Below are 12932 nucleotides of genomic sequence, written 5' to 3'. Positions count from 1 at the left end.
TTAAATTTTTTGACTGTAAGGGAGCTAAGTACAGAGAGACATTTCATTGTATGGGTTGCTAGGCTAAACCACCATTATTATAAAAGTATTATGACTGCAGAATTTGGGTCTAAGGACATGATGCTTTGGAAAGGAGGTTCTTCTTTTATTTTCACAGAGGATGAGACCCTGTGGATTGTTTCTATCCCAATATGGTATGGTAGACCATGCCCTCCTGAAAGGTTGCTGTGAACACCCTCAAAAAAATTACTTCATTCAACTGCCGACTGAGAGGAACCTGGCACACAGGATATACCATAAAAGACCTGATTAACAGCGCGCCTAATTTGGAGAGCAATAACTACATCCATATTCCCATATTGTTTATAAATGTTCTTTTACATTTAAAGGGGGATATGATATAGATATGAATAATTTACATTGGTATAAATTTTTCTATATTGATAGGAATTTAAGGTCAATTTTGTTATATGTATATGTATTTCTGATCTTGATTAAGGTATTGTGATTGTGTAGTTCATTTGAAAATGTAATGTATAATTAGGAAATATAAGTTGTTAATGGATAACCATCAATAACAGTCAAGCTTGTAGTCATGTTAGTTAGATTTTCTAGATATATAGAGATATATTTCAGTTAGATAGGCATTCTTCATATCTTTCAAAGACTACAGAATATGGCATTTAATGTTTTAATAACTTAGGGCTGTTCATGACAGTGAGACACGTCTGCTCCTGGCAGCACCAATCTACCTCAAAAGGAAGATGGGCATTGAAGAGGCTCCTTATGGAATTGGTTAGCCATTTGGGCAAGAAACTGCTCTTGCCTGGACTGATGCATAGACTGGATACAAGAACCCGCAGAGAGAGGACTGCTGAACTTGCCTAAAGGTGAGATGGTCTTTCGGGGTTCCTGATTCACGAAAGAGTCTGCGAGACATTCTTCAGGACACAGCAGATAGTGACTGAACTGCCTTTGAAATTTCCTGCTTTATGGAAATTTCTGCTAGATACTATGGGTCTGTAGGCTGAAGATGGATGCCCCAACAGTACTAAAGAACTTTGGGTGACTGTATAGGGAGCAAGATGTCTCTGTCATTTCTAGAGTTTGGAAGTTGCTTATTTCTTGTTTACTTAGGTAGTATTATATCCTTCTGGAGTCTTTGATGGAATTAAAGAATGGATAGATAATTATAGTTTTCCTTAGTTATGATAAAAGATAAAATAGATATAAATATTGTAACTGTAATTCGTGCTTGATAACTGTTTTGTTATATGTAATTTTACTATGTTAAAGTGAAAGACTTTCTTTTTTGTTTAAAAAGAAAAAGGGGAAATGATGTAGGTGGGTCTTCTGTCTATGTGTTACTTTCATTGGTCAAATAAAGAAACTGCCTTGGCCTTGGATAGGACAGCAGCTTAGATAGGTGGAGTAGATAGAACAGAATGCTGGGAGAAAGAAACAGAGTCAGGCAGATGCTATGAAGCTCCGGCCCGAGATGGATGTAGGTTAGAATCTTCCTGGTAAGCCACAACCCCGTGGTGATACACAGATTACTAGATATGGGGTTAATCAAGATGTGAGAGTTAGCCAGTAAGAGGCTGGAGATAATGGGCCAGGCAGTGTTTAAAAGAATACAGTTTCTGTGTAATTATTTCGGGTAAACCTAGCCAGGCGGTGGGAAGCGGCCCGCCGCTACATTACAACAACCCCGGAGTTGCTTTGCTCTGCTCATATTAAACCTGGTCTTACTAATTTGGCTGATCTAACTTCCTACATTGGCAGTGGCATTACTACCGTGGGATTTAAATTTTTTAGTACCCTGCAAAATTTATCTTCTATCATTATGATCAGGAATCCACCGAAGGGGCACAATGAACAAATCACAATCTTGCCTAGGTGGTCTTTGTCCAGAATACCTAATAGTTCACTCAATTCATTCATCAAAGAATTCAAGTCAGCTTACAAAAATCTAAGCAATGAAATATTTGTTAAAAAAATTAAGAAATGATGATAAAATGGCAAACTCCTTATATATCTGGCAAATGTATTATAAATAGGTGAAATTCATGAACAAAAGCATTACCACTCATATAGCTACCTCGGATATATTAATACTTATGACAATAAAAATTTTCCATTGACACTTCACAGGGAATAGGTAGCACAGAGAGAAGTAGTAGAATTTATCAGTGTAGAATTTATCACAAATTCTAAAGTGAGTTAGATGGCTGTCATTAAAGAGAGCCAATTGAAAAGCTCTAGGTTCAGTTAAAGAACTTCTCTCAAAAAAATAGGGTGGCATTCTGAAAGGACAGCTCAGCAGTTAATAGTGCTTGCTCTTCCTACATGGGACCTGGTTCGATTCTCAGCACCCAAATGGCTGCTTAAATCAGTCTATAGCCCCATTTTTAGGTGATCTAACATCCTCTTCTAACCTCTAAGGGTAACAGGCATACACACAGTGCACAGACATGCATGTCAGCAAAACATTAATACACAGAAAATAAGATTTAAAATAAATAAATAAATAAAGAAGATGTGCTAAGAAGATGGCTCAGTGGCTAAATGGCTTGCAATGCAAGCCTGAGGACCTGTTGTGATCCCCAGAGCAATCATAAGTGCGAAGTGGCCCAGGTGGCCCAGTGTAATTTTGGTTTTGGAAACTGGACACAGGAGATCCCCAAGGCAAACGTACTAGTGAGACTAGTGACATCTGTGAGCTCTGAGTTTGACTTGAGAGATCTTAGCAAAAATGAATTAAGAGAAAGAGTATTAAGGAATAATTTTCGACGTGCCTCAAAAAAAGAAGAATAATTCACCATCGACCTTGTACTTCCACACCTACTCCCACATCTGTCCCACTCGTGCAAATATGTATACACAACATGAACACCACATACATACACATGAAAATGGAAAAAAATGGTGAAGTGCAGTTAAAGATATTTGATGCCAACATCCTACTTCCATGCTCCCACACAAACATGTAAACACATATATAACGACACACACATCAAACCCAAAAACCTCCTAAACACAAGTGCTAAAGTAGTTCTGAATTTTTTATATTTTCCTTTAAAACAATAGTACCAAATGAAATCCAGTAAACAGCAGAGGTCAAAACAACAGAGTCTAAGAAAGAAACTTTCTGTGGATTATCTGTGATTAAACAGGATATTTAGAATTATCAGTTTATGTGTGTGTGTCTGTGATAGTTCTTTCATGTTTTACTTAATAAAGCCTTTTATTTCACAAAACACAGACATTAATAAGTAAATGCTGGACAAGAACAGACTTGAGACACAGAAAATACTTTACTTGAGATCATTCATTCCAAGCCTGGGACATTATTTTGGTCAAACTCATACAAGATTTCTTTTTCATTTTAGCCAAGTTGTTCTGGAGATGCCACAGAAATGTACAATTTGATGTTTGGAAAGCCCAACTAAAGTTCATGATTCCAGCTACTTCTTAAAATACCAGCATTAGTTAGCTACAAGATGAGACCTTTATACTTCTCCGAAGTTTGGTATATAATAAAATAACCCCGCCTTTCTATTATATAACTTGTCACAATACGGTCTTAAATTCTTGTACTATCTATATAGCATCCTCTATAAATTACAGTCTATTTTAACTTTGTACTGTGCTTACTTAAGTCCAGTATCTTCACATCAGAATATTTAGCTATAACATCTATGGGAAACTAAATTCAGAATTTTGGAGTATCAAGATGAAGATGGTTCTAGTGATTTAGGGCCTTTTAAAAAGAAAGGAAAAGGGCAAGCTAATTATAAAGTTGAGTTGTATACATGTGCACCTGTACACACACGCAAACATTCATACAAGCACATACACTGCTGAGATGATAAAAATTCCATGGTAAGTCCAAATTGTGGATGCTATTATAAGCTCGCTCTCTCTCTCTCTCTCTCTCTCTCTCTCTCTCTCTCTCTCTCTCTCTCTCTCAGACACAGAAAATAAAACACATAGTATTATTACCTATCATTTTCACCACAAAGCTTCTTGTACTCTGCAGCTACCATCTCATGGTTTTTGCTTTCAAGCAGCATTTTTTCTTGTTCCATTTTGATCATTTTTTCCAAATCTTCCAATTGTCCTTTCTGTTTTAATAACTGATTATAACTGGGGAGGGAAAGTTAGGTATTTAGCATTAAAGAGTTCTAACAAGAAAATATTTTAGAAAAGAAAATGACAAAGTTAACAAGCATCACATAAAAGACATATAAATTTATATAAATTCCCTTCAAAAAATTATCTTAGATGGGTCTAATGTATAAAATTTATTATATTACCCAAAGAAAATTTGTTTTAAATTAACACAATAAAATATAAGTTACCGGTCTTCAAGGTCTTTATGTTCCACCTCAAGATTCTTGTGGACAGACTTTAAGGTTCCATGTTTAGAGATGAGAGACTCATAATCTGAAGCCTGTCGCTCATGAAGAAGTTCCAGCTTTTCGTGATCTTTTATCAGAGAATCATAAAGAGATTTCAAGTCTTCTCGTTCTTTGATTATAGATTCGTTTTCATTTTCTAAGGAAGACTGTTGGATGAGAAGCTGTGCATTCTGGTTCATAAGTGATGTACTTTGTGAATTAAGGGTGGAATTTTCAACCTGTAAGAATGTGTATATTGTTAACAATATAAAGAAAAGTTGCCAGGCATGGTGGTACATGCCTTTAATCCCAGCATTTAGAAGGAAAAGGCAGATCTCTGTAATTAGCAAATTACTTAAGATCTTAGTAATTAGCAAATTAATTAATTAATTAATCAATTAAGCAATCAGCAAATTAATTAATTATTAATTACTATAAGTAAATAATTACTATAAGTAATTAATAATTAATTAGCAAATTAAGTAATTAGCAAATTACTTAAGATCTTAGTAATTAGCAAATTACTAAGAGAGCGAGCAGTAATGAGAACAAAAGAAGTTTATGTTTGTGGTGGCGTGCATGTGATAGTGAGAGGACAGCTTGTAGAATGTCACGCGTCTCCTGTGTAGACGGCAGGGCCTGAGCTCTGTCTGCTGAGCCCTCTTGCTAGTCCTATTTTTTTTAAATGGGCAGGATCTCTTCCTACCCCAGAACTTACTGTTAGGCAAGGCTGGCTAGTAAGTGAGCTACAGGGATCAGGGATCACCTGTCTGTGCCTCCTCAGTGCTGGAATCACAAGCATTTACTACCATGACTGGCTTTTTTTGTGACCTGACTGAACTCAGGTCCTCCCACTTGGGAGTGCTTTACTGCCTGAGTTAGCTGTTTCCTCAACCCACTTGTTACTCTTTTTAACAAAAAGTTACAGTGTTAACTTAAATAAGCTCTATCTAATTAAATCACTGCAGACATATTCCTATTATAAGTAATTTGTATTGTAGCCTCTCAAAGAAATAAGGCTACCTGTTTAATTTTGGAGCTGAAAACCGTTTTTGGAAAGTCTCTGTGGAGTCTAAATTAGTGTTTACTTCACCACTGAGAGAATGTTAAAGATTTAAAGAAGGAACCAGTTTCTTTTCCTCCTCCTAGACTGTTCTGTGTGAACTGGCACTGGCATTGTTAAATTGAAGATGGATCCTTTGGGTTACATCAAATATATCCTTTAGACAAAAAAATCTAAAGACAAAATTGCTATGCTGTATACATTTCAATAACTAAACTAAGAATGTTTTAAGAATGAAATAAAGAAATGAAATACTATGTTGCAATCATACTCTGAAATAAGGGGTTTGTACCAACTGATTAGAATCAACTTGTTGTAAGGACAGAAAGATTCTCAACTAAATATAAGTAAGATCATTTTCACTTATACTGTGAGTGAATTTAGTAATTTATATAAACGTTGACATTTTAAAAACATTCACATTAAAGAGTCTGGCATAGAAGCAAACAAAAATATTTCCATCTATCTTCAATCATTAAATTCACTAAGGAACAATGTTTCTATGTCTAGGTTCCTTTTCTATAACATTGCATAATTTAAATGTTTAGTACAACCTGAAGTTTGGCATTCTGTGTTTGAAGAGTGGTATTCTGCTCCTGTAATGACACTGTCTGCCTCTGAAGTGCAAGAATCTGGGCCTGCAAATTATTGTTCTGTGTTTCAAGCTGCTTCAGTTGAGTTTTCAGTGCTTGCTTCTCTGCTTGCAGTGTAGCATTCTTAAAACAAGAAAAAGAGACCACACTTATTAAAAATAAACATGGGACATTTTTCTTTAATAGATAACAGTATTTTAAAAAATGAGCTTGAACAATCTTAAAAAAGGAACCTTCCTCTTCAATCACAAGTTGTAAATATTTAATCCATAATAAAATGACACAATACTGCTATAACCTTAAAATACTATTGCGCCTGTGTTCTTTCTGCTTTATGATGTCCTAAAATATTTTCTTCCAGTGCTGAAGGTATAGGTTAGCGGTAGAATACGTGACTTTACTGTATCATGGGTAAGTAGTGATCCTGGGTAAAAAAAAAAAGTGCAGTTCATAATAGACCTAACTGGCATTATGTTTTGTTTTCCTTTATCCATAATAAGAAACTCTCACTAAAACTATATTTCATCTCTAAAGACTTCTGAAGTATATCCAAAAATTTTTATCATTTTAAATTTTTTCAGTACATATGACTATAATGACCATATTTCTTCTTATAGTTAAACAAGTGAATTACTATATTGGTCACAGACATTAAAATATTAGGCATGGATATTATACATTTAAGATAAATTACTTATAAATTACATTCCATAAAATCTAAATTTGTACTAAAAATCATAACCAAAGAATCCACCATATAACATAAATAAAACTTGAATATATAAAAAAAAACCTAATTAGGCAATGTAGTACTGACTACACAGAAAAATGATCCAAAGAATCACAATAGTTCTCTTGTATCTTGTAAAGAACACTTCACTTTTATATTATATAAACAACATATCACTGTACAAAACAGAGGTTGTGATTTGACCCCATAAAAATCAAACTGAGAAATCAAGGTGGATGTGGCTCTAATAATAGCCTGAAACATCAGCAACTGCGAGACAGGTGAACAAGACTGTGAGTTTCAATTCTGTCTGAGTGACGTATGGAGAACCTGTCTCAAACAACAACAGAAACAGCAATAAGCAAACACCTGCAGAAGCTGAGGTAGGTAATTATACTGTTCTCTTTTTAACTCATCTGTTAAAAGAACAAAAAAAATCATGGATGAAAAAACATGGAATACTGTCTATCTTGTTCAAACACACACACACACACACACACACACACACACACACACACACACACACACACATTGTTTTGATGTGAGTATCATATAGTCCAGGCTGTTCTTGAACTCACCACGTAGCCAAGTCAGTCATGTATGATGTGATGGTTAAAAATGAATGTCAACCTGACAGGAGCTAGACTATCTGTGAAAACAGCCTGGGCACGTCTATGTTAACTGGGGTTAACTGATGCAGCACCATCACAGGGACTGGAGTATAGGACTGAACACAGATACAAAGGGAAGCTGAGTAATAGTATCTCTGTTTCCTGATTGTAGATGCAGTATGAGTAGGGCCTCAGGATCCTGCTGCCATGATTTCCCTGCCTTCACAGACTCTACCCTTCAAGTTGCTTCTCACAGGTATCTTTGTAACTAACGGAGAGTATTGTTACAAAGTGGGCCTGTTGTTGTGATAACCTGGCCACACAGTCCTCAGGCCTTTGGAAGAAGAATTCAGGAGCATTAGGGAAGAGTTTGAAAATTTGGACTAGAAAGGCACTACACTAATATAAGCAAGGGCCAATCTAGTGTGATTCTGGAGAGCAGAGAAACACAGACAATGGGAAAACTCTAAGGGAACTAAGATAGAGGCCATTCACGTTACATTTTGGCAAACAATTTGGTTTTATTCCTCCAAGTCATGGATGAATTGTTTTGGTGGAGGAAAACTCAAAAAGAGGATAGCATTCATACCATGTCATGGTAACTGTAAGCCCTCAAGTGGCCAGGCCCCTCACCTGAGGACTTCTAACTGCTAGGTTTCACCCACAGAATATCCTAACTTCTGGGCCCTGCTCCCACCTACAGAGTAAAAACTCAATCTCTGGACATGAACTCCCCCAATCTCCACCCTGGAAAGCTCCACCCCCTTCCCAAGAAACTCTGTTTAAGGCCTTATTCTGTTCAGTTCTCTGCTGTTTCTCGCCTGAGTAGAGACAGCCACCCAGCCACTCTCCTGTTTGTTTCCCTCCCAATCTCTTGTGTGATGTTTGTTGTGTGGTGTGACTTTTGTGGTATTCTTTGATATATTTCCACATGAGCTGTAATGCATACAGTTACTGTTCGCTGTTTTTATTCCTTCTACAGCTAACCAGAAAGAAAACAACAACAACAACAAAAAAAAAAGCAAAAAGATACAAAATTTACTAACAGCAGAAGAGGGCATAAAATTATAGGCAAGCTAGGTTCTGAGACAGTAGTTGTAATTATTAAAGAGAAGCCTTCTGCTCTTCACTGCGACTTCATAGGTGGGTGGAGTACAAGACTCCAGCCACCAGACTCCACTGTATAAAAATCAGTGTTGATTTTGATTTTGTACTGCTGAAGGAGTTCCCTGGGAGAAAACAACCAAGTCAGCCTGAAAGGCACACAGAGGCTAATGCATATAATCCTACGGGTCACACTTTACCTGACAGAACTTGATAGCACTGTTTACATGATACTGATTTTGCAGACATGATGGATGGAGCATTGATTAAACTTGGGATTGACTTACAAGAGGGTAAGGAGCAAAGCACACTTTTTATATGATAAACTAGACAAGAAAGTACAAAACAAATTTATGAAAGATAAATATATCCAACAATTCATTATTTCAGAAGAATTCTGTCCCTACTAAGAGTTCTTAAATACTTACATTTCTTTCTACTTCAATTAGCCTGTCTTTAACTTTTAGGAGCTCTCTGGTCGTCTCTTGACTTTCCCGCTCCCACTTGTTCTCTTCCCCAGAGACAGGCAGGGAGCTCTGTACCATCGTTTCCTCATCTTGTCGCTGCTTGAGAGCTTCATAATTTTTTTTCACCTAAAATCATTTAAAATATTTTAATGGGAAGAAAAAAACTCAAGATTTTTATATAAGATATGTCCTATTAATTACATAGAACATTTTATGATATGGGGCTCTCTTCCGTTTACTAAGATATTCTTTATCTTTTATTAATACAGAGTTCTTTAAAGTACTTCATGGTATTTTACGGTACTATAAACGGTATTTTTCTTTTAAATTTTATTCTCAAATTACTACTTGCTAATATATATAAATATGGTTAAGAGTTTAATATACTAGTCTTTAACGTATGATACTTGATAAAACACACTTCATATAATTTTCTATAAATTGGTTAGAATTTCTTGCCAAAATAATCATGTCAGAAGTCAAAAAAATTATCTATATTTCATCCTTTCAAATTTATATTTCTGGGGCTAAAGAAATGGTTCAGTGGTTAAGAGAGCTTATTGCCCTTCCAAAGCATACAAGTTTGGCTCCAGTCACATCAGGTAGTTCACAGCCAACTTTAAGTACAGCTTCAGGGGATTCAACACCCTCTTCTGGTCTCCACAGGCACCCACACATAACACCCACACAAATATACACAAAAACAAAATCTTACAAAAAAATTAGCATTTCTTTTCCTTATTCTAAAACATTAAAACAAACAACACAATGTTTAATAGAAATACTGAGAGGAATAACTTTCCTTTTTCCCCTCTGAAAGTAATAGTCTTTTATCATTAAGGATGATGTTCAGTGTAGGTCATCTATAAACACCCTTTACTTATTTAATAAAGTTCCTTTTATATGTAAGATTGGTATTAAATCCTTTAACTATAATTGCAGACAGGTCATTCTCCATGTAGTTCTAACAATATCGCCATAGTTTGAAGCTGTTGTTAGACATGAGAACATTTATCTTGCTGTGTCATGAAGCTAAAATGATCATTTTATAATTTTTAGATGAGATAAATCATTACTATAAAATCAATCTTCATAATAGCTTTCTTTTGATAAGTGTAACAATGGTATATTATTTTTCATCAAAATTTCTTGTAGGTGGCATTTCATTAGGTTTTACTTTTCCATTGAGTATAATCATCTCTGCTTTAGAACAGAAATGTTTAGACTTTTTTACAGTAAATATGATTTGGTTAAAAACTTCCCTTTTACTATTTATTTTCTATTTGTCCAATCTGTACCTTGTTCTCTGTTTTGTTCTGCCTTTTTTTGGATTTTTAAAATTCCCTTTTATATTTCAATACCTTAGTTTACATTGTTTATGTCTAAATTTCAGGGTCTATTTTCAAGAAATACGACTCTTCGTGTACAGTATTGAAAGCTTAGGAAAGTACAATTCCATTTGAATTCTTGTATACAGGAGTAAGTCAGTTTATAGCTATTATAAAAAAAATGGCCGAAGTTAAAGATGGAATTTGGTATCTCTGATATTTAGACTTAAAACACAAAAACTAACTCATGTACAAACCTACTTATTTTCTTGCTGAGTAGCTTCATAAAGGTATCATTATTTATGACTTAATAATTTTGCTTATTAAAGTATAAAATTCAGAACCTAAAGCTGATTAATAATTATCTATGCTAACAAAACAGAACACTGAACCAGTGTAATAGGTTCCATCACGGCAAAATCAGCAACAAACACCAGAAAAGATACTATGGGTATATGGTGAACAAAAAGTCTTCCCTTTCTGCCAAAGAAACCCTAATTTGGTTAACTGTTCCTCTAGAACAGTGGCTCTCGAACTTCATAATGCAGTTCTTAATGTTGTGGTGACCCCAACAATAAAATTATTTCATTGCTACTTCATAACTGTAGTTCTGCTGTTACAAATTATAATATAAAAATATGATATGTAGACTCCAAAGGGATTGTGACTCACAGGTTGAGAACAGCTGCTCTAGAAACATAATAAAACTAGAATATTTGATTATTAGGCAATAATGCTTATGGGAGGAAGACCCATGATTGGTAGACTATCTGGAATAGGAAAACTAATTACCTAATAGAAGAAAGAATTACTGGATTTCTCTACAGGCAGCAACTCTTATAATCAGGACACACATTTTGGAGATTTTAAATTTATGCTTTCGGAGTTGTAAGGCTTAATGACTGCTATGAAGCATTAAGTCTCAAACCAGGGTAGCACTCTCCTACTCCAGTGTAAATCTTGTTTTGCTTGAACCATTTCAAGCAACCATTTCAGCTTGTACAAATACATCTCATGGATCAGCAAGACAGTTCAGTAGTTAAGTAGTTCAGTAGTGGTGTTTGCTGCCAAACCTGACAACCGAGTTTGATTACCCAGGACCCATATGGTAGAAAGGAGAGACCTCCCACCAGTTGTCCTTTGATCTCCATAGGCAACAGGCATGCTGTGGTCTTCTCCCACCCCAGTGTGTGTGTGTGTGTGTGTGTGTGTGTGAGAGAGAGAGAGAGAGAGAGAGAGAGAGAGAGAGAGAGAGAGAGAGAGAGAGAGAATGTGTAAATACAAATAAATAAAAAATTAAAGAATCTCACATAATTATAAGGAGAGACCCGTAACACTGCCTAACCATCTATTTGTACTTCCTAGGGTTATTCTGAATAGAACAGTCTTAAATGTGGCCTACAGGAATCTCATCACTCCATCTGTTTGTCATGTGGAACACTTCTATAATCCCTGTGCTTAGGAAAGATGTAGGATGATCAGTTCAAGGCTATCACTGGCTACAGAATAAATTTAAGGACAACCTGTGCTACAAGAGATCCTGTCTAGAAAATATGGAAAATTAAGAGAAAGCCAACATCTGGAGCAATGTGGAGGCTGAACAGGGAAGAATAACACAGAATGGAACTCTTCTTGTTCCCCTTTCAAATAGGTGAGCCCTTTACACTTCAAGTTACTCATCTAGTGAACACAGTGCTTAACTTCACTCAATAATTCCAAATCTCACAAGAAAGCAGACCTAGACAGCATCTTATTTGTGAGCAGATCAGCTGTTTTCCTACACAAACTATCTATGCCTGTCCTCTGCATCTTCACAGTCATATCTTTATTAAAATCTACCTGGAGGCTCAACAGGAAAAATGCACCAGGGAAAGGTATCAGTATCTCAAAAACTGAGTTTCTGAAATGAAATTAGCCTACTTCTTCTTGTCAACCTCATTTCTACAATCTTTTATGTCCTCACCTCTAAGAGGGACTACTGCATATTTGAAAACACCGAGTAAATTGTAGCACCTCCAAACAAATAAAGATCCATTTAAGTTATACTCCCAAATATATGAAACAGAATGAAATATTAACATAAATACAGCTGAGTTTTTATTTTTTATGTTTTTCTGTTCAAGCACTTATGAAGTTATTTTGAACAAAAACTTACTGTTTTAAGTTCTTGGCGCAACTGTTGATTGTAATTTGTGGACTCTTCCAACCGAGCTTCCAAAGCAGCAATTTTTTCTTCTTTTATTTCAAGGGACTTCTTAAGAGTGGATTCTAATTTTGATTCCAAAAGTTTGTACCTACTATCCAAGTACAAGAGTAATACAGTTTGTCACTAGATGTCAAAACATTTTTTAGAGACAATCTATGACTACAACACTGATGTATTAAATGAGATCTATAAGCTTTCATGTTTGATGTAAATTATACTCCCCTTAGTGGTAGTCACAGAACAAACTTAAGTAACTAAATAGAACTCTAATTACTATCAACACTACCAAAAGAACTATTAATGCTCAAAAGGGAAACTGAATAGTTAAATCCCCAAACATTTCTTTTAGTTTTATAAGACCAAAATAGAAAAAAGTTGATGTATCTATTATATCACATATATGTCTGTGATATTATGTATGCCTTTT

The 12932-nt window shown here is 35.3% G+C and overlaps 1 protein-coding gene across 5 annotated transcripts in view; it reads right to left on the bottom strand.

Annotated features, from left to right (window-relative positions):
- Positions 1-12932, bottom strand: part of Ccdc88a (coiled-coil and HOOK domain protein 88A) — a 152370-nt gene that overhangs the window by 28149 nt on the left and 111289 nt on the right. For all 5 annotated transcript variants that reach the window (XR_015002849.2, XM_085692313.2, XM_085692314.2 and 2 more), the window contains exons 17-21: positions 12455-12596; positions 8933-9097; positions 6021-6182; positions 4365-4642; positions 4006-4149 (exon numbers count right to left, since the gene is read on the bottom strand). Coding sequence is in view for 4 of the 5 variants with exons in the window: in XM_085692313.2 (XP_085548439.1) it covers positions 4006-4149; positions 4365-4642; positions 6021-6182; positions 8933-9097; positions 12455-12596 (891 nt within the window). In the remaining variant the exon portion in view is untranslated. The remainder of the gene's footprint in view (positions 1-4005; positions 4150-4364; positions 4643-6020; positions 6183-8932; positions 9098-12454; positions 12597-12932) is intronic.

Source organism: Myodes glareolus, chromosome 8 (genome assembly GCF_982192425.1).
Source record: "Myodes glareolus chromosome 8, mMyoGla1.1, whole genome shotgun sequence".
Taxonomy (NCBI): Eukaryota; Metazoa; Chordata; class Mammalia; order Rodentia; family Cricetidae; genus Myodes; species Myodes glareolus.
This window is presented reverse-complemented; position numbering and strand designations above follow the sequence as displayed.